The 23,216-nt window shown below is 38.6% G+C and overlaps 1 protein-coding gene across 8 annotated transcripts; it reads left to right on the top strand.

The window, feature by feature from the left end:
• Positions 1-1,559: 1,559 nt before the first annotated feature.
• Positions 1,560-22,779, top strand: LOC128876346 (ATP-binding cassette sub-family G member 4). Of its 8 annotated transcripts, none has more exons than XM_054122626.1 (13): positions 1,560-1,695; positions 3,467-3,588; positions 9,853-9,983; positions 15,702-15,819; positions 16,684-16,873; positions 17,203-17,348; positions 18,464-18,702; positions 18,920-19,219; positions 19,307-19,467; positions 19,590-19,758; positions 19,831-19,931; positions 20,021-20,362; positions 20,508-22,779. In XM_054122626.1, the coding sequence occupies exons 2-13, from the start codon at positions 3,530-3,532 to the stop codon at positions 20,664-20,666; spliced, it is 2,115 nt and encodes a 704-aa protein (XP_053978601.1). In that variant the 5' UTR covers positions 1,560-1,695; positions 3,467-3,529; the 3' UTR covers positions 20,667-22,779. The 8 variants fall into 8 exon arrangements, with proteins under 8 accessions (XP_053978601.1, XP_053978603.1, XP_053978602.1 ...); XM_054122628.1 differs by having other exon boundaries at positions 1,654-1,695; positions 3,511-3,588; XM_054122627.1 differs by having other exon boundaries at positions 1,654-1,815; positions 3,511-3,588.
• Positions 22,780-23,216: the final 437 nt, after the last annotated feature.

The raw sequence follows: 23,216 nt of genomic DNA, 5'->3' as shown, positions 1-23,216 counted from the left end.
CTTAGCAAAAGAGTGAGTAGGGGGGTGACGAGCACTTCTACCTCTCTTTCCGGGTAGGTCATTCTAGATTTCATTGACACCGCCTGTTCCAAATGGGATGGTCGATTGATATGTTGCGATGATGTCTTCCGCAACCGTAACTTTGCAAAGGAAGGGTGGATGGGACACGATGGAGATAGGGCGAGTCACCACTTGCAGCAACCTCCACGTGGTGTGACTCGGGAAGTTCGCGTTACTCTTGCAGTAAAGTGTAATGCTTACTTGCTGATGGCTGCAAATTCCTCTTAACAGAGGAAGTTAGGGTCAACACATCCTGCCTGCAGATTAGTGTTAGGACAGCTAGGGGACATCTTGCCTGCATAGCTAGGGTTTAGCTGAAAAAGAGTTTAGGGGATGGTTAGCACTCCTACCTCTTTTTTCGGGTAGGTCTGATTTGATATTATTGATCGCCTGTCCCAAATGGGATGGTCGATTGATGTGTTGCGATGATGTCTTCCGCAACCATAACTTTGCAAAGGAAGGGTGGATGGGACACGACGGAGTAGGGCGAGTCACTCTTTGCGGCAACCTCCACGTGGTGTGACTCGGGAAGTTCGCATTACTCTTGTTGTAAAGTGTGTAATGCTTACTTGCTGATGGCTGCAATTTTGATAGATTCTTATATATTTCTTATAACCAAAACATGATTCCCAATAAATATGATTTCATTTCAACAATGTAATTTCGATTCCTGCTATCAAATAGAAAATAAAGGAAAGAAAGTGTAGGACGCACAACGTTTTGCAAAGTACGTGTTTAGAATACAGTATAGCATTAATAAAAGTATTAGCTATTGTCTTTTCGTTATGCTTTACCTCTTTACTGGAAATAAATGCTTTTATTCTTATTCATTTCCTTATCCTATTCTGAAAACAGATCCAAACAAATACATGTGTATTTGCAGTTAAGTTTTCCTATTGATTACATTTGTAGTAGGATGGTTCTTCCTAATTGTAAGTATGATGTAATTATTGGTACAGTCCGATGAATGGTAACTATACGCAGTACGTACCCATTACAACCCTCAACCTTACTTGTTGCTTATCGTCAGTCCTTTCCACTTGTTGATTCTAATAGTCGAGGTCCAACAAGTATTGTGTATTTATAACTATGTCAGAAATGGCATAATTTTATTCTAGTAATACCTAGACGAACTAAAGGAACTAACCTATAACAATTTTTTCATATTCATTCACTAGTTTATCTGTTCGAAATTATTATCCAGATAAAATCTAACCTATCCTCGACGAGCCAGATGTTGTCGTGTGAGGTTGTACGTGTAACGACGATTCCTTTACCAATTAAGTTAGTCATGAAATAAATACAGGCTGCAACAGAGTCGGCCATGTTTTTTACCGATTACGAATAATGCACATGTCAGGGTCGAATATAGAATACGACGAGCAAAACAGAAACATGATTGAAAATCTCAGTAGCGGATGTTGTTGACGGAGCTTTCAGAGGAGGAAGGAGGGTGCTCATTTGCACGACGCGTTACCGGCGACCAATCGATCGATTGTATTTTAGTAAGGGGGAGTTCTCGTTGAATGATCGTCGATCAGTCTGCGATTGCGATTAGAAAGGTGCAACAGTCGTCGGACATCGATCGACGCGTCTGGTGGAACGTCGGGCCGCGTGTTGGCAGCGCTAAAAGTGGTATGCCGAGTCCTTTTTTGTGCGACCAAACCAAACCATTCGTGCAAAGTTACGCTCTTGAACGTTTATGTTCCATCTGTGTTGGGAAAACGGAGCATTCGTATGCCTGTAGCACAAACCGTACGTATATAAGCCTAACAAGCTTTCAGAGTACCATCCTAACCTTGGGAATCATTTTCTTACGTTTTCTAAGAATGGGTTTTCTTATTTTCTTTTACTACAAATTTTAATTAATTCGCATACGTATCATAGTAACAATGGTAGAGCCTATTGTACATAACGACGCGAGTGTCATATTTCATTAACGGTTTTCCTAAATTGGTTGCACGATTCTTAATCTCGATTGACGTGTTTCTCTTTGCAATTCTCGTAGCATCATTGTAAACAAACCTTTTGAAAATAACCTCTCCCTGTTTATACTCCATAGCAGAAGTCATAAACACTTGACACGACTTTTGTATCCGGAATTTTTCATAGAAATCTATTCTAACAAATGAATATCGAGTCGCGTGTATAAGTAGATAGAACGTAAAGTTAGCGGATAGTGTTTCGATCATAACCTCGACTTCTTGTGGTTTGTTGGCATTACGGTCGCGTGTCAGTTTTCATCATCGAATTTTTCGTCGCAGCTTTCGAGTCGATATTCGAAGAAACATAGTGAGTTTCTACGTGATTGGTAATTTGCATGCCATGGAGCATTGTCCTATTGAATTCAACAGGAACAATTGAACCGAGTATGGTTGGTGAAGGCGCTCTACCGATAAGAATAGAACAGACTTATTGATCGACGGTTTCCCGCCACAATTCAAGTTTTCCTTTCAAATTTTGAAAATACATTCAATGTAAGAAGTATTCGTACAGCAACCAAAGAAATAGGAAGTTAAAATCAAAGTTTTATTTTGAATTGATTCCTGTATGAATACTTATTACACTGATTGTACATTTCACAACAGACGAGTACTCTGTAAACACATCTGTTTCCGAGAAAAATGCCGAACGATTACTTCTACTACTTTTTGTGGGCTTGTGTAAATATAAAGTAAATCTTGCTGTGGCTCGTCAAGGTTAGCAAGTCGACGGTATAATTACTCAAGGTAGAAAATTATGATTTTAACGTATTGTGATAAAAGTGAAAGTGGATTCACTTGGTATTATAATTACAGAGTCTCGTACACGGATGTAAATTATTATTTGATAAGCTTACCCTACGACATTTCTTTGTTCGTTGCAATGAACATATTAATATTCTCTTTCGATTTTCTCGAGTACACGCAAGAGTGACGGAGAATCGTCGAACAGTAAATTATGAATGCTTGGATGCATAGATATGGATCCGGGGTCAGCTATAGTCATTGGCCATGCTTTAGGAGACGCTTTCTACGTCGGTTATCATGTACGAGCACAAACATTAATTTTTCATACTTCCTTTTCATAATCGTAGCACCTGTCGTATACAAATCAAAAACTCACTGATAGAATAAGGGCGCCACATACTCTTGAGACGTTCCTGTACGGATTCCATGTAAAGCCACATTTTCGGATATGCAACGCACGGCGCGAAAAAACGGCTGTGTTTGAATGCTCGTGCGTGTTCCGACAAACGCTTTACATACTTGGACATGCAATTTAATACCATTTAGCTTTCCGTGCTACAGTAATTTTTTTTTTTTTTTATATATCGCTCGATATCAGAGTCATTATCTTACATGATAAATTCGTGCTGGTATTAATAATGCGCCTACATATGCATAATGGATTTTCTTACCTTTAGAAGATTGAATCGTTACGACGATAACGAGATAAATCCGTCCATAGGAGTAAAGCGAATTCAACGATGGTGGAACGCGGAAGTAAAAATCGGCAGGATGGTTTGATCGGCAATGGAATCGAATGGTAAGCAAAGTAATTTGGGAAATAAAAAAAAAAAATAAAAACCTATTTCCAACGTTAGTTATAGTTACTTTGCTATTAGTGGTTTATACGAACGAGTTATCCCTCAAGCTTCATCGATTCAAGCTTCTAGACTATTTTTCTTTTTTTTTTTTGTTAAGTCTAACGTTTCGTTCAAAATTTCAAGAAAAAGGGGGAGGCAATTTTTTAGTTACGAAAATTCAGAAAGAGCGACGACGTCATCGCGATTACCGACAAAGAAACCTTGTTTTCTCTCGTCTTTAAAAAAATTGATGAATGTTTTTGAGCGGACAAAGGGCACGCGATGATGCAGTTGATACATGAATCGCAATGGCCTCGTGACAGCGTCGTGTCGGTGCACCGTGAGGCGTACGCGTGATGAAACTTTTAAGAAGCCTCGATTGTTTCCTTCGATTCCTCGAAGCCTCGGAATCCTCATGCATCTTTGATATTTCAAGATGCCTCGATGTACTTCGAGCCTTACAACAGAAAATTAATGTCTATTAAATGTCGTTTCCGTAACAACTGATTTGCACATACCGACCCAACGTTCGTTCTACGTCTCATCTGGATTAATTGATAGGCCACGACGTTTCTTCTACATATTATTTGCCAACCGCGAGGGAAGCTGAGCGAGGAGTCGAAATATTCTTTTTATCATCCGTTGACTCTTTTAAATTACCGAGATCAGCTTAGACGAAGGTCACTTTGAAACGAGTTATTTCGATTTAAACGTTGATCGTAAAATTATTCTAGCATCGCGTCTTTCGATGTAAGCGAGAATTTCTTGTATCGTATTAGACGTGGAAGAGAAGACGTGGAGAGTAGAGGTCGATGTAAAATGCTCGTCGAAATAGAAGCTAGAACACAGCAATTGCGGTCTTATCGAAGGCACTAAACAACGACAACTGCCCGCGCGGACTTTGCGCTCTCGATTGTGTAAGTGACCTTTATTCAGCAGCCTCTCACGATATAGGCGTTACTAATAACGCCTACACTTTTCCAATGCGTTGCATTCGATCTATCGGTGACTAGAGCTTGACTATTTTTCTGTAGACAAGTAAATAGATACTAATGAACCCTCGGTTTTGCACAAGCAAAATTTATTACGATCCTCTAGGTTTCGACTTTGTTTTAAAGTTATCTAAGAAACCTACAAATGTTGGAGTCAAATTACTCTATCGTGAAACGAAGGTTTTTTGAATTTATTTTCATTTTATTTCGCGTGACTACTTTGCGCACGACTGACGTAGACGAACACGTATGATGATGTATACCGTCCATATCTGTACCGTTTGACATGCCTCAACGAGCGACACACGTGGATATACGCACGTGCCAAACCAGTCCATGGGATACATTTTGATTTTACGCGAGGTCTACGTGACTTTAACCATGCAGCTCGTACGAGGAAAATGTAACAATCGAATACTTACTTACTTCGGAGGCAACAAGTCGACTCAGAAATTCAGTAATTACAAGCGAACGTTTTATTTTATCAATGGGAGCGTATTTATGATATAATTTCATAACATACATTCAATTGTCATTCAAATACACCCATTATTGCGGTGAAATGTCTGGAAGCTGGCCTTATTGTTGACGGGATTCTTACTCAATTCGATATCGTGATCGAAGCTTTTGAACGTTCGTTTTTTTCGCATAAACAAGATAACTAAACCATCGATATCGACATAATGCGACACGTATCGAGTGTTATGTTATCGAATATGCATTTTTATGCCTACTGAAAAATCCGCTGGACCCATGTATGTACGCGCAAGAAGATTTTGTGCATATTCGCAGATTCGGTGCACGTTTGATTCGGAATACACTAATAGTGCTACCAATCGTGTGAATTGGTTTTAAATGCTTACACGAATACTCTTGAAATTGAACCGGTCATGCGTCATCGATAATTTGCTCTTCGACGATGTATGAACGATTAAATTCACACGAAGATTTGTTTTATGGAACAATTATTTTTTTTTTTTTTTCAAAAGTACATTGTTTTAATATGCCTAAAAGGAGTGCACGTACTCTTGAGAGAACACGGTTAGTATCCCTATTTTTTTCTGACGACGATCGCTCGAGAGTTGTTTCGTTCCACGAGTGTATAATGGAGTTCGTTTTCTGCGTTGTCGAGAGAGGTGTATGGTTAACGACTAGACCGTGTTGCTTTTATAGTCCCGTAACGAACCACTTCACTCTTTCTTAAGTCCAACGCGTACGATATGACGCTGATGAAACGTACAGCGACGAGCCACGGACGTCAAAGCGACGCGTTTTCGATGACATATCCATAACGACCTATTGTTTCGCGAAATCGCGGGAGAAATGCGAACGACGGTTAATAAGTAAAGTGAATAACGGACAATTTGAAATTTCTTATACTAACGTTCACCGATAATCTGGAATGAAGGGGCCGTCAAACCTTTTCTTTTTCTAAAAATGGAAAATCTGGGCCAGACATAAGTTTTTCCTGACACGTGACAATTGGATAAATACACCAATCGCGTACAAATATTTTAAAGTTCTTGTTGGTATCATCCGTTCTTATTTGAAAGTTATTCGCGATGATGTCATCGTGATATTTCCGGTAATTAGAACGTTTTTGTGTGGTCGCGTTCAATCCCTGAACAACACAGTGACACAGCTGTTTTTTCTATACCTCAGATTCATCCGTGTTCGCGCAAATATACGTGTCGTCTAGCATAGGTGATCGTAACCTTCGTATCGCGCCTATAATCCGAGCTAGAATCTCATGGTAAAAAATGGTCCTCGGGGTCTGTAATTCTTTCTGTCCACTGACACCAAAGCCGTAGCGAAATGTCGAGACATTTAACTCTTTCCTGGAATCAACGTTTATTTAATTCATTACCTCGCGCTCACGAATCGCAGATTCCGAGATTGGGATAGCGAGGAGGCAATCGGCCTACAATTTGGGAACGAACAAGTTTTTTTTAGCGTTAGGTTTTCAAAGTCCTCGTAATTTATCGCGAGCGTAATTTAAATGTGTCGAAATCGAATTTTTCAACACATTTTTAACTTATTCAACTTATTTTCAACTTATTTTCAACTTATTTTCATTTGCGATACTAGAAGCTCGCATTCGTTTAATTTGTGGTGGTATTCGAGAAATGGTGAAGAAATTCTTTGGAAATTATTGGCATCACCAATCGTATACAACAGTTCGATAACACGACGTTTCGGTCACCAGATAGTAAGATCCTCTTCAAGAGAAAGTAAATGAAAATTAACGAGAATATTAAGTTCCATGTTTATTTACAGTATTCGAATGCCCATAAAATATTTGAATACCGAATCATTCGGCAGTTCCATCCTTAATCCGTGCACGGTCGACGAGAAAAGGACACGTGGTCGAGAAATTGCTCACTTAGCGAAACTTTAATGGTCATTGGTTAACCAGCGCGGCCAGTAACAACGTCCTCGTTGAAAGATATTAGACCGACCGATACATACAGGAAGAAACTCGGAACACGATGTGTTTATCGGGTAAATTCGTGCCAGGCTGAAATAACCGCGGTCGTACGGTCGGCCGAATCGACGCGTCATTTAGAAAAAAAAAAAAAAAGAAAGAAAAGGACAATTGTCGCTGCAACCTAAAAAGCTCGATCGTAGACTTTAGTCTGGGTTAACGACGACGACGCACGGCCAATTTTCGTAACGTTCGTTCGCTTGCTCGTGTTTGTAACGTCGTTGAAAAGAGCGGAAAAGGGAGAGGGAAGAAAAGGGAAGCAGAGGGAGAAAGAGCACTGTGGAAAGCAACGACGGTCAATGGTGATGGCCGCGGTGCAGCTAAATAGTCAGTCAGTCAGTCAGTCAGTCTCGAGACACCGTGGTTCGAGCATCGTTTGGAGGCCGGCCGGACTGCGTGTGGCTCGCTGAAGCCAGTTTCTTGCTTTCGTCGTCGTCGCGATCGCGTAGCCTCAGTTAGTCGTACGCGAGATCGCGAGTGTGTGGTCCGATAAATCGAACAAGAATCGCGTTTGGTGAACACCTACTCCGAAAAACGAGATGCCCTCTCGCTGCTAACCCGAGGACGGAGTCGATGGTCTACGCAGTTGTTACTCCAAAAGTCGCGATCGTCTCTTTTCGTCCGACTTCCCACGCGCTGTTATTCTCATAATGTAAGAACGCGCTTCAACACGTTCTCCGCCACTGGGTTTATTAGACGAAATCGTTTCCCAACGATGTATTTCGCACGGACGCCAGTCGTAGGATAGACTGATACTTAATGAAGAAAACGATGTAGTCTCAAATGAATTAAAAAATGATAAAGCGAAACGCTGCGTCAGTCCGGTTGGGAAAGTGGAAACACCGACGCGATGCATAGGGCCTCTCAGGGATCGAGAGACTCCCGGGTCACTTACCTTTAAAGGCCTCCATTAGATTAAAAGAAATTATTATGCGTGTAATAGTATGGCCTGTACGTGGGGCGATATTATTCTATCGTGTCCCGAATCCGACCTTAAACGGGACCGTCGCAAGCGTTTGAACAGTCTCCACTTAGTGGATGGTTTATTAATACGTAATTAGTTTGAATAGATCGGTCGACCGCAACTAATAGCGTTGGATTTTTTAGATAAGCCTTAACGATGGGAAATTCAACTGGCAGGCGCGAGACGAAACACAGTAACATCGATTTGTATATAAAATCTACTGGTATCGCCAAGTCACGAAAGCGTCAAAGTTTGTCAATTATTTTTCCTGTGTACATTTGAAATCCTTGTTCAAGGCTCGGCTGATCCAACCTGTTGCAGGGTCTGTTAACGCATCCTGACTTTTTTCGTTAAATTTATTATCAATTATGCGCAAGTACATGGCGTCCGTGTGATACATCGTCAGCTACGAGTTATCGTATAGGTCGATAGTCGAGTTGCATCGTTCGAGTGCCGAGGTGTGAAAAATGTGTCAAGTTTCTCTGAACGTAAGAACAATTAGGCAGCGTTAAAAAAATTTTATTTCACTCGTGCGCCCTGGATAATTATTTGGTCTACTTCGTTAAGTAATGTCTAATTATACCAACAACACTTGAAGAGTCGCGGTGTATTATTACGTTATGCGTTAAGAACAGAGTTCAAAGGTTTAAACATTAACGCATATTTACGTAAGAAATTCGTATCTCACTGAAACTTTAGCATGGAAACCATATAGTCGCTGATCACGCTCCTTGCCACTCAAACGGTTAATTCGAGTCTCTTCAAGGACGCACGAACGTTCGCCTTCAGCGTGTTCGTTGTTCGACATCGAATCTTTTTATTGATGCTAATTCGATTTGAAACTGGTTGGAATCTGTTCGATGCTCAGGGTTCAATGCGGTAGTCAACTACGACATTCGAGATACTCGAGCATATCGTTACGCTGAATCGGCAAAAATAACGGTGATATTCCGTTTGCATATTTTTCGTAACCGGAAACATTATTCGTTCGACACTCCAACTATAACTGTCGAAAGAAGTAAATAGAACTGTAAACAAAATTCAAAAATAATAGTAAAAAAAAAAAGAAAGACAAGAAACAATATCTCCGATTTACTTTTAATTGGTTCTTGCGTTTGAAAGTTCAAAATATATTTCATGATAGTGTCAAATAAAAATGATAATTTATCTTTATTATTACGTACGGATTATTATAGATTGATAAGTAAACTTTTGTTCAGCTTGTCGGTGCATTATGGTTTCTAAAGAAGAACTTGTTACTTCCTTTTCTATGTTGTACATTTTTATCCTTTGAAATAATTAACCTTTAGTATCGGAAATAGCGAACGTTGAGCGGTTATTGTAAAACGTGACTTCGCACTACAATGGAACGCGATAGTATGGTACGAAGGTAAACATCGTCGATAACTTACTCGGTTTCGGTTCAAAGTTTCCAAGATTGCCTTGACGGAATTCAACTCGAATGTAAATTTCGATCCGAATCGACGAGTAACAGCTTTTGGTAGACGAACGACTCCGATTTCGAAACGAGAATCATTTTTTCAGGCGATGAGAGGATTTGCACGTGTGTACGCTAACGTGAACGCAGCGCTGCGAACAAGTCGGATCGTTTGAACGAAAAATTGACCGTGACAAGACTGAAAAGAGAGGATAGAGTGCCTTAATAACTCCGTACGAGTCGAGATTCAGCGATCGAAACTGTGAAAAAATCGCGATAAAAGATGAAGCTTGAGGGAAATTGTTCGCAAGAAGATAACACCAATGAAATTTTATTGCAACCTAGGAACAGTTCGGGGACTAGGTTGCAAATCATGCCAGCGCAACCAAAAACGATCACGCATCTGCCGAAACGGCCACCGGTTGATCTGGCATTCACCGACCTGACGTACAAGGTCCGAGAAGGACGGAAGAATAGTAAGTACACCAATTACCTATTAATACAGACAGAGTTGAACATTTTTTCCCTGTTTTTTAAAGAATATTTTAATACAAGTAGATTTGTTATAACACGTGTCAGCCATGTAACATCAACAGGATCCTTAAAATGACCCATCATCTCTGACATAAACACAGAAAACTTATGTATACTCAGACTTAAAATTTCGATCCATGCTTGTAAAATTGAAATGATACACAAAGAGTGCTTACGCACGTGTACGTTTTGGAGTGGACGTTTCACTTTATCGCGGATCCTTTTGAAGGGACTCTGATAAGGGAAGGGACCTCGTAAGGGTCGGAATGTACATTCCAAATACGCATATGCTTCAATTGACTCTTTCTGTGACATTCTAGGGTATTTAGAAACTTTTTTTAAGGAAAATCCTAAATCCTTTCGCAAGATCGTCAGACGTAATCGCGTCGAGGAACATTTGAAACAATTAAAAATCACACGTCACACTGTCACATAGTTTCAACTAGAATTGCCCATACAACATTCGTTACCGATACTAGTGCATTATTAGTTTAAAGACATACAACCATGCTTTTTGTCTCAAATTATATGTACATTTATTAACATCTGGTTAAACACTTTTAGATGAACCATGTTTTTGAAGAGGACCCAATAGGTAGGGTCGAAAACATTAAAGTGCTTGTATACATTAATACACAAATACAAAAATTTCTTAACAAGCATGAGAACAGGTTAATTATACATATACTAGTAGTAAAATATTTGAATGCTAAAAGTGAGCGTAAAAGCATGTTTTCAATTGCAAGTAAATAATTTTAGTCCATACCATGACATATAATATGACATAATAATATGACAGCGGAAACATACATCATAAATCGATTTTATTTTTCCCCATTTTCTCAAAAGTTTATGGACATAATTTCCTATCCTATCGTATATTGCCGTCTACTACTGATGAATTTCCCCTTTGTAAGTACAGTTAAACATCATCAACGAGAATTTCCTCGTTCCAGTCGTTACTCGCTATCTCTGTGATGAATTTAATCTATCTCTTTTTGATAAAATTCGATAAAAAGATAGATTTAAACCTAGAAACTCGTGTTACAGAGTCGAATTCAGATTGCTACCGTATTATTCGTGTCAATATACTCGTGTAAACTACAATGCACTTATACCAAATACAGTTTATCGCCTCCCAATTAAAACTTTGCATTATGCCGTACTCGTTCTATCGTAGTTTTCGTTCTCATTTCGAATAAAATTTGTCTAATTTTTTCGATTCTGCTTGAAACAGCGCGAAGGTCGCCCAAGGATCGATAGCTAACGATTGCAGACACTGATAATACAATTCATCTTCTTCTGTCAACGGTTTCGTTGCACGAAACGTGTTCTTTGTGAGCCTGAAAGCATCGAAGTCGCAGTTTATTTTAATGACGGTACTTGAACCTCAGTCAATGATAATACAGACTTGCTGAAGAAAGAGGTCGTCGGATCACGATTGCATTCGCGTTCTGCAGATAATAGAGGGGAGTCGATAACTGTGTTCGCTGTACAGGAAACTCGAAATTTTCATTGAGAAAAAGTAATTGGGAAGATAAACAATCAGATCATCGTCCCTTGTACTATTCCTCTGACATCCGAACGCAACGGGACTTGGTTTGAGTTTATTGATAATGGATTACGAAATCGTGTTTGATATATTTTGCTTAAATTATGTTTTATATAACACACACATATTTTGTTTCGCGGTCGAGCAATACAGAAGTATTCTGTTAAAACTGTTTCTCCCGAGGAGGTCAGCGATCAGCAATGTACATATACATATTTTCTCACCGAGCAAGAAAGAAAAACATTGGATGATATTATTTATATTTTGAAGATTCAGCAACTCGACGTTCGAACAAAATATTTATATATCTTGTATCGTCACGCATCTTGTAAATTGAAACGCTTGGAACTGGTTTTCGATGACATTGACCACAAAGTGAAAGCAAACGCTCTGTCCTGTGTAAAAGAAGAATTAGTATACACTGTGTATATGTGTCTCGATTAATGTGTCTCGATTAATGTGTCTTTGCGTGCTGTACCAGCTGCACGTCTCCCATCGAAACTCTCATCGAACACAAATGATTTATTTAACAAGATAACGCCATGAAACAAAAGACTGCGTGATTCAGGTACAGAAAAACTGAGTCACCTGCGTTCCCGTCGCTACATGACAATAATATTAAATAATATATTGTTGCGCATCGTACTCACTCGTCAAACATTTTGTATTCAACGTTGCAACCGATCGCTCAGTTTTAATGAGTTCCTAGTATTCCTAGACAATTAACGGAATTGAACACGTCAGAAAATTTCATGACGAATCATGTTTTTGCGTCGAAGCGTACAGGAAAAGAACTGCTGCCGTTTAATCCGTATTTCAAACGAAAGAATAACTTTCTACACGAGCTTGTAGAGCGTAGTTGTCGAGTCGCTATAGCGAATGGAATTAGTGACCGAGATTTTGTAAGAAGACCGGTTGCGGCATAAAGACTTTCAGACACGATTTCCAAAGTGCACTTACCACTCCAAAAAGGAAAAGAAAACACATTCGTTTGGTCGGTTCTTTATCAGAAATGGGTAAACTTCCTACCTAGATAGAAATTACGAATAACAAAAGGTAAACAAGGAAAGATTTAATTGGCCAGGTTACTCGAATGGAATTTCGCTTGTCTCTGTTTTCTTCCAATAAGTCGAATCGATCGATTTTTGTTATCCGTCTTTGTTTATAGAGAATTTGACTGGTCTCAAGAAGTAGCGTAATAATAACAGCAATTGTGCCAGTCAGCGGAACAATTCGAAAAGACCAGTCTTTGTTTCCACTTATCGCTAATTTATACTCGAAGCAAGACACTGTTCCAGTTGCAGCAGCTGCGCGATAATGCTTCATTTCTCTGGCATATCGAATTGTCATTTCTAGTTTGCTTCGAATGCCACTGCGAAGAACCATTTTGTGGACGGATACGCCTTCGGTTCTTTGGCTTGCACTCGTAGGGCGTCGCCGATACTTTATACTAGTTGAAACCCTTCTAGGGAGCCTCTGTTTAAATCTCAAACGCCGTTCAAAACATAGAGCGTGTTCAATGGAAAACAGATGATGATAACGTATAAAATGTATGTAAACGAATATCTTACAAACTTATGTAATATTTGTATTCCATTTCGTACAAGTGCATATTCTCGCTAAGTCAGCACGATGTGCTAGACGACAAGTATCGTGAAGCAATCGTCTCTGCTAATTTCTATCTGTTTTACATAGTTCCGTATATAGCACGCATCTGCGAACGCACACACATCCAAGTGGAGCGATCGGAGCAATAACGACCGCGTGTAGAAAGTGAACGTGTACTTCATGGCAACATTTTTGCAATCCGTAATTTTGCGCAACCAGTAGCGCAAAATCCAGTTGCTCTTCGACGCATACTTTTCACGAATGTGTTCGCGAGATGGATCTCTCTGGTATTTTCTAAATCTTCGACGTTTCGAATCGTAAGACTCGAGTATTTTCATTCGATATTCGACCGGTCGGCGCATAGATTTCGCCATTCGCGGTTACGAAAACGTGTTATCAAATGAAGTTAAATGTATTGCAAGCGATTACTCGGCCGGAAACATCGTTGACTTATTTCATGTTCCCGTTACCGGAGACAGAGTTCACGCACCTTATTTCCTTTCACATTCGCATTTCCAATAGTTCTTTACAATCAGTTTTTAACGTCGTCTTTAACGAGACAGAATTTAAAAATAACTGTCCAGACATCAGCTATTTTGTAGACGAATAATGAATTTAATCGATCGAAGAAGAGAATCATCGAATCTTGACCGCGTTTCTTTGTTTAATTCGGACCGATTATGTCGCAGAGAAATCACTCGTACGCGAATTGAATTTCGAAGAACACCCGTGTATTCCACGCGTAAACATTGACCGCCATATCGAGAAATGATTATTAATCGAACGATAGATAAGCTGTTTCATGTAATGACGAATCGCATGAACGTTAAATACGATCTCAAGTATGTCGAATTCTTTACATTTATCACGAAGCCTCCTTTCTTACAGTCACTGTTTTCTCAATCATTTCTTTTCAATTCTGTTAAGTAATACTAAGCATGATGTGTCGGCGAGAATTGTGATGCAATCGTCGCTGTTAATTTTTCTTGAACCCGCGGACGTCAGTTTAAGTAACGCTTACATGTTTCAACGGTAACGTAACGTCCACCTTTATGAACACGTTTTCTTAACGCGCCAGAATCAAGTTCTAGTATTTTCCGACCGAACGATTAAGCGTTGTTACATTTGCAAAGGGGAAAATATCACATTCAGAGTCACGCAATCCGCGATATGCATAGGTACAATATGATGTAATAGTAATATCATAATATAGTACTCATCAATTATACTGTATGGCACGCAACGCATAAAAAAGTGCAATGAAAAATGATACGGTAACCAAGCAAAGGTCGTGCCGCATCAATTTCAAAGCACGGTAAATATTCTTACGAATGATAGTCATTCATTAAAGCAAAATATCAGCAATGCAAACTTTCGACACTTAGTGAATCCAAGGAGTGGCGCATTGTTCTACAGATTATACTATTGGAACAAAAGTTCATTTGGTGATTGTCCAAAAAAATTACAAATCTATTAATGACAAAAGTCGACGACGATAATTATGTTTTATTGCCAATACTTAAAATAACAGGCAAACGTGATAACGAGATTTGCGGTGAATTATTAATAAAAATAAACGTCGTGTCAGATTTTCATCATATTTAAAAAAAAAAAGATGTATTCGAGTCAGTCTATATTATGGAGATATAATGCGCCACTGGAGCAAAATTTTTTTTTTTTTTTTTATGATGTTCAATACATGCACGTGCGTTCTACGGATGCTTTTAACTCACAGAAGATAAAGATGGGCGTCATTATTCCGCGATATCTACTATCGGGACAAAGTATGATTGACAATGAGGAAAATGATGCCTCTGCATGCATGGTTGTCGATGCTTCGTTGAGATTTTCTTTGTTTCTCTTATTTGCCAACCCAAAGGATACGCTGCAAGTCGTTGACGTTTGCAAGGATTAATTGCGATTTGCAAACGGGGACGCGAACCTGCAAGAAAATTGAAGATATTTTATTTTTGCTGTACGTTATACAGCTACTCACAAAAGTATTCGCCTATTCTCACCATACGTTTACCGTTATAGTTTGACAACCGTAGAAATATATTTTTCTTGTACCATTTGAAATGTTCCACTTAGGTACCTCACTAAATAAATGACTCCGTTCAATAACTTTAATAACTGAAAATTATGTAAATATGTTTTGTATATATACAATATTTATATGTAAGTATGTATAACCTGTGCAATATAGTAGTCAATATCACTTATTTTTTTAGAGCGAAAGTTTCACAAGCATTTCATTTGACCAAAAGCTTTCTTTACGGGGAGGGGAGGCTGTCGCCTTCGATAGAGGTTGGATACTATTGGTACAAAAAATTCACTTCAAAGCCCTACAACATTGCCAATTTGTCTTTCACCATAATGCTTTCAGCACAATGTTTTTGAGACTTGAAGTTTCAAGAACATTTATAAAACTAGAAATTAGTTTGTTCTGTTTCCAGACTATACAGACCCCTTAATGCAAATTAATATGATCGATTTTCAGATGTGAAGACAATTCTAAGGTCCGTCAGCGGAAGGCTGCGATCTGGAGAACTAACAGCTATTATGGGACCTTCCGGTGCAGGAAAGTCTACTCTTTTGAACATCCTTACCGGATACAAGTTAGTTATTATATTTATACAAATTTTGTTAACGTTGTTGCTGGTTTAATCGCGTTAAAATAGGGAATAGCGACTATTTTCTTCTTTATCAGGAGCTGAAGTTTACTTTCTTTCACCGATAACATAGCTAACATCGGATCACCGATGTTTCGCTTTCTTTGCTTAGTTGCGCATAATTTTGGCCATTTCACTTTCTTTCCACCATGTCATTTCGCTTTCTTCGTGAATCACCCGTTACGCAATTCGTTCCTAAGAACTTTTCGACTGGTTACTTTCCAAATGGCGATAAGTTCAACAGAAGTCGAAATCGGCTAGCTTTAGAAAATAGTAGGAAGACAAAAAACTTGAGAAAATCAATTTGAATAAATTAATACTACATCAAGAATATGAGACGAGATATCTTAAGTGGTATGATTATGACAAATCTGTTTTAAATACTACCTATTATGACATTCGTACGTCGAATACGTACAATTTCGACGATCGAAGGTATGCATAATTCGCGCCTTGATTGACATTTATTTTTTTGCTCGTTATTATTCCATTTGGTTTTTTGACGTCACGTCGACGCGACGTATCGGTGAATTATACGCGCGAAAAATACCTTTACCTCTGAATCCGCTATAGTCCGCTATTCTTGATCACGTACTTATCGGCAGTAAACATTACATACTTGGGGAAAGCGCGAAGAAAGTAGGAAACATGGCATGCGTTGTAGAATGCACTCTTTGATTCCAAGAATGAACGGTTAATTATTAACGAAAGCAAAGGACCATGTAGTCCGAGGCAAAAGAAAGTTTAATTTCAAAAATTGTGATTCGAGAATCCAGGAATGTAAAAAGTTTTTATCTAATGTGTGTTTAGGTCGATGGGTGTGGAAGGAAGTATCACGATGAACGGGCACGAAAGGAACCTCAGTGCCTTCAGAAAGCTCTCTTGCTACATCATGCAAGACAATCAGCTTCATGCGAATTTAACCGTGGCCGAAGCAATGAAAGTCGCCTCGAACCTTAAACTCGGTTCCCATACCTCTAAAGCAGACAAAGAGGAAGTGGTGTGTATCCATGTTAAATCTCTGATTGAATAAAAAACATTCGCATAACTGTCCAATCGAATTAATTATTGTAAACTGTTTTTATTCGGTATTTCTTAAGCGTTACTTATTGAATAAACATTCGAGTATTAATGATAAAATAGTGTCCTTTGCATCGTATAAATGAAACCTTATCCATACTATCGTTCACTCGTAGAAGCACGGCGAATAAAAAAGCTACACGATGTTTGTTTTTGCCATTTTGTATTTCAATATTATTTGTCCTATCTCTGTTTACATAATTCCTTGTCAACACTCTAATTAGAGAATTGGATCCGTTTATTTTCCAGATCCAGGAGATTCTTGAAACGCTTGGCCTATCCGAGCATATTCGGACCATGACCTCGAATTTGAGCGGAGGTCAGAAGAAGAGACTTTCCATTGCTCTCGAATTAGTCAATAATCCTCCTATAATGTTCTTCGACGAACCTACCAGGTAACGCAAAAATTTAGTCACTTTGTTAAAGATTCTGCCCGTAACATCTATCGACATCAACAATGGATGCAAAGTTATCCGACTGGGTGATGTTTTTTTTTTTTTTTTTTTATTCCGAATACTTTCACTTTCACCACTATTAGTGTCAGAGAAATCAGTCTGAGGTTTATATAACGTTTCAACGAAGGCATGGTCAGTGTCAATGAACGATCACTAATGTTCAGTTTCTCCCGAGTAAAGAAACCATACTGAAATTAATTAAACGCTACGGTTTTGGATAAATAATCTTAATTCGTCAGAATTCAGGTAATACTGGTTGCTAGTTAGATAATGCATTAAAATATTTTCTGGCTTCCTGATATGTAACATAACTATTTACATATTGATAAATTCATAATCCTACGATTACCAAAAGTATAATAGTCCTCTGATTTCCATTCGCTAGTGCTAACTATTTTCTATGTGACGCGTACTATGATTTTCCATTGTGCAATAATGACACGTATATAAAATCGTAGGACGCGAGTTTCGTTGGATGACAAAACGAAACTCATCATAACTGGCAGGAGAAAGTCGGCGACCAATGTTTAAGTTTTGCGAAGTTCCTTTGTTCCTTGCTTTCACGTCTGCATCGCATTTATACAACATGACGTTTCCATGATTATAAGTCTCAGAGTCAATTTGCCCTTTCATTATAAGTTTCCACTCATGGCCTCGTACCATCGAGTTCATCGACGAGTGGTCAGCCGAAGGTTTTAAAAACGCTCGTTCGACCGGTTCTTCTGGGTCCTGGGGGTACGTGTCTTTTTTTTTTTTTACGATGCTATGGTTGGAGAAAACAACCGTGATCAATGACCAGCCGTCATCAAGGCCTGTACTTGTGTAGTAATTTGAACTTGTTCGAGGTCACAGATCCCGATGGTATTGACACCGCGAAAATTTGTTTCCATTTTGATCTTTTTCAAATAGCACATACTAGGAAGAAACTACGAATTTTCATTTAATTTTTCTTATAGTGAATTTTCCATTTTATTAAATGTGTTTCCTCTTATTATCTTGCTTGTTTATCTTCATAGTTTAATAATTATACCGATACATTGTGTCACTGTTTGCAGTGGTTTGGACTCATCGTCTTGCTTTCAATGTATCTCGCTTCTAAAGACCTTGGCCCGAGGAGGAAGGACAATAATTTGCACCATTCATCAACCCAGCGCAAGGCTCTTTGAAATGTTCGACGCCTTGTACACGCTGGCCGAGGGACAATGCGTTTATCAGGGATCTACGTCGCAATTGGTGCCTTTCCTTAGAAACATAGGACTCAACTGTCCGAGTTATCACAATCCGGCCTCTTTCAGTGAGTCTTGTGAATTTTTAACTCCTTTGATCATATTGAATGTATGAGATCATACTTATTACCATAACTGAAAAAGCTTTTAACCGTCTGGGACAACACTTAAAAAAAAAAAAGAATGTTTTTTTTAAACTGTTCTTATGGAAGAAATATTTCAGAATTTTTGTAATAAAAGTTCCATGAAATCTTCTCACGTGTACTATTATAATTTTTTGCATAGTCATCGAAGTGTCCTGCGGAGAATACGGAGATAATATCAAAAACCTCGTAAACGCTATAAAGAATGGAAAGTATGATATTCGCGAAGGACATCCGTTCCCTGAAAACAATTCGGAGGGTCTCAACAACGGGATCACCGAGTCGCTTCAAAAAGGCATCGCCGACGGTGGGGAAAACGCCGCAATAGGAGATAAAAACGACGTGAAGAATTTGAAAGAGAAGTTTCTAGAAAGTAAACAGGAAGATGCAGACAGTAAAGCAGTAATTACATCCTACGTGGCGAACGATATCGCGAAACAAGGTACATAGAAAACAATCGAATCGTAATCGAAGATTGTGAAAATTTTATTCGACAAATTTTTGACAAGTTCTCTTCATCTTTACACAGCTGACGTAGTGATATCAATGGATCTGGACAAAAAGGATAACGCCGACGTAGCCCTGCTCGATGATTCGATCATTGTCACCCCAGAAAGATATCCTACGTCAGAGCTTCAACAGTTCTGGATCATTTTGAAGAGGACTTTACTCTTCAGTCGTAGAGATTGGGTGAGTCAAGACTTTATCACCATGCGAGCGATACGCATGAATCGGTCGTTCAATTACTGTGGATGATCATCTCTTTCTAGACTCTGCAATTAGGAATTCACGTTGATTAATTAATTTTTCAGACTCTTATGTATCTTCGACTGTTTGCTCATATTCTGGTGGGAATGCTGATCGGCGCTCTTTACTATGACATTGGAAACGACGGCGCTAAAGTACTTAGCAATCTTGGGTTCCTCTTCTTTAACATGCTGTTTCTCATGTATACGTCCATGACCATTACGATTTTGTCTTGTACGTTTTATCTCAAGTATTCTCCTCGCTTCGTCCATAATTACGTATAGTTTAATACTCTTTTCTTTGTAGTTCCACTAGAGTTACCGGTACTTTTAAAAGAAAACTTTAACAGGTGGTATTCACTCAAGGCCTACTATTTAGCAATCACGGTATCTGACATACCGTTTCAGGTAAAGATAAAACTAACTGGTTCTCGTTAGAAATGGAACAAGACTGTTCTGTTCCATGATGAAATATCTACGCGATGTTCTTTTTACAGGCGATATTTTGCGTACTCTATGTCACGATTGTCTATTTCTTGACGAGTCAACCAGCGGATACCATGCGGTTCAGCATGTTCATAGGGACGTGTTTATTAATTTCATTCGTCGCCCAATCGGTGGGACTCGTCGTTGGAGCTGCCATGAACGTGCAGAACGGCGTATTTTTGGCGCCTGTGATGTCTGTACCGTTCCTCTTATTCTCAGGCTTCTTTGTCAGTTTCGACGCCATTCCTGTATATCTCAGATGGATCACTTATCTGAGTTACATCAGATACGGGTTCGAGGGAACTGCGTTGGCTACTTACTCCTTCGGGCGGGAAAAACTCAAGTGTTTCCAGGTACAATGTTTATCTGTATATTAAACCCATGGTAGAATCATAAGATACAAAATTACCAAAGAATTAGCAACACCCATACGGTGTCTTATAATTTTGTCACGGGGCTTACGTTAGAGCTTCATATTACACAGTTTTTATTCTGTAGGTCTACTGCCATTTCAAAAATCCGGAAACAACCTTGGAGGAGCTGGATATGCTCGACGCCGATTTTACTCTTGATATTCTTGCCTTGCTTTTGATATTCCTTGTTCTTCGAATTGCGGCCTATCTGTTCCTCCGTTGGAAACTTAAGACTGCGCGATAAAACGTCGCGCGAAATTATTAAAAATCGAACAAAGTTCAAACGTACAATTCGTAAACCAATGCCGCGACAACGTACTCGTTTTACCGTCGCGGAGACCAGCGATCGACAATTCATCGATTGTCGAACAAATTGCTTATCCCTGAAAGGGCGGAGATTATTGCCGTTCATACTTGTAATTATTACGCGTCGAATTCGTAAGGTCTAAACTAACGTAATTTATTCGTTTTTATTAGTTTTACAACGTTAAAACTACTACTCTGTAGCAACTAACGCGACATTACTTGTTCAGGGTACTATCACGTCTTTTTTTATTTGTTTCGTTACACGGTAGCACAATTTTCTAGTATGCACGTAAGTATGCACGTTGATCTCGAGTCGAGTGCAAGAGTGTGCATGTATTTGTTTATGTTGTTTATATGTGGTGCGTGTGCGATATATGTATATATATATATATATATATATATATATGTATGTATATATATATATGTGTATGTGTGTCTGTGGGAGTGTATCAGTGCTCTTCAGCGGGATAAGCAAGAAAAAGAGGGATTCGAGAAATCCCGAGCCAAATGGAGCAGATTGTCGAACAACATCAAAAGCTCTGCAACTTTATTCTCTGAAAGGAATAAGAGGCCTTAATTGACAACGTTTCGCGAGTGAACACATTTCTCTTTTTATCCACCAAGTGGCTGTGACTTTGACGATGCAGAAGAGTTACGAATGATAAATGCGACACGACTTGTGTTTAGAATTTCAGCGCGATCTTGCCAGGTTTACCGTGTATCTCGAATTTTCAAATTTTTTACGAGATCTTGCCGATTTCAATGTTCGCGCGTACGGCAGGAACTTACGATTCGCAGTAAGTCCATCGAAACTTTATGTTCGTCGTAACTCTTCCAATTAACGTGTCTCTTATACGTAGAGTGTATATTGTACTAATCAATTTGTATTTTGTAAGCGAGCCTACTTTTGTAACAAAAAAAAATGTGAGTCACATAGCAAAGTGCGCTGGGAGCGGAGTACTCCAACAGCTTTAAAGAAACAAATTTATAGACGGTACTTGCTCTCACTCGCATCCAAGAAACGGAGTGTTACACTTTCTACCATTCTTGGTATACATATGTACCTTTAGCGACGAACACGACTTCACTTCGTATATACACGTTTAAAAATATGGCTTCGTTTGTAAATGTTTTCGAATTGCTAAACTAATTCGATCGGAATGGTATCGACTTGTATTGGTATTTTGTGTATACCAATTGTTACTGACCTACGATTCGTAGGTACTGTCATACGCCCTACTGGTGGAGTATACGTAATACCTTTCTTTACAATTACTTCGTCTTTAGAAGATTGTATGTCTGTTTCCACGGTCGAATTAAGGGGTTTTAAGGCCTGAAGTTGGGTAACTATCGGAAATTATCTTGATAAGAAAATCAAGGAGAAATTTATAGTGCCGGAGAATATTCTTTATTTCTTTGGAGATTTTATATAAATTATTTAAAAAATTAATTTAATACTTAAGAAAATGAGATTCTTCGCAGAGATTCTTAAGCACCCCCTTAATCCGTGCCAGTCTGTTTAATTTTTTTAGGTTTCGTTATCTTGAGAAACAAACTTATTAACGTTATTTCCTATTATCGTTATTGTTTATATATATACATATATATATATAGATATTTAGATATATATGTATATAGATATAATTTAGTATGCTTGAGCAAACGTATATGAAAGTTTACACGAAGCTCGATACAATTTTTAATACCGGGGTTCAACACAGACTTCGACAATTTATTTTTGGAAATTAAACTCGTGAACCATTGAACAATGATATGTATGAAAAAAATGTTCAATCGTTTCGTCTCCGTTTTATATAAAACTAACTTGACAGATGTACTTTACCAAGAAATATGTTTGTATCTATTTACACGGGATAAATTATACATGTTTATATGTATGTAAAAGATTAGCGTGATAGATTCCGATCAATATACATATACTTTTGTAAAGCATCGTGTACACCGGTGCACGTGTCTGTGCTGGATTGGCATAATCTTCGTTGTATTTTACAGCATACGTTTCTTACGAATAAAACTATGCCTTTCATAAACATGTTCGTATGACTTTATGTAACTATCGCATGCCACAATATTCGTATTCCGCGTCAGTAATTAAATAACTACGATGGGAAAATGTGCAGAGTCATTTTCCTAATAAACTTTTGTTCTAGTTACCGGTCGAAATTGTTCTAGCTAGTAGCCACAAAACGTAGAGTTTTCTTCTTAATACTCGGTATCTTCGTAATTGTCCAATTATTCTGAAAAATGTTGAAAGCGAAAGGTTTCTTTCTTGCTGAATTTTTTATCGCGGTATCATTGCAAAAATTTCTTAGAAAATACGAGCACTAACGTAGCAATCAATCATTATTGCAATCTTTCAAGTAGTATTATAAGTGCTTCCTTACGCAACCAGGAAATATATTGTACATGCTCGCGAATACTTTTAGGGTTACAGATTTGATGGATTTTCTAAGGTAAGAGGAAAAGA

Source organism: Hylaeus volcanicus, chromosome 5 (genome assembly GCF_026283585.1).
Source record: "Hylaeus volcanicus isolate JK05 chromosome 5, UHH_iyHylVolc1.0_haploid, whole genome shotgun sequence".
In the NCBI taxonomy this organism is placed as follows: Eukaryota; Metazoa; Arthropoda; class Insecta; order Hymenoptera; family Colletidae; genus Hylaeus; species Hylaeus volcanicus.
The sequence above is the reverse complement of the archived record's forward strand: the minus strand, read 5'-3'. Positions and strand labels throughout refer to the sequence as shown.

Coding starts and splice junctions, on each gene's coding strand:
- LOC128876346 (XM_054122623.1), top strand. CDS start 9,791: ATGAAGCTTGAGGGAAATTGTTCGCAAGAAGATAACACCAATGAAATT. Junction 9,984..15,701: donor CCGAGAAGGACGGAAGAATA/GTAAGTACACCA, acceptor ATCGATTTTCAG/ATGTGAAGACAATTCTAAGG. Junction 19,759..19,830: donor GACCATTACGATTTTGTCTT/GTACGTTTTATC, acceptor TTTTCTTTGTAG/TTCCACTAGAGTTACCGGTA.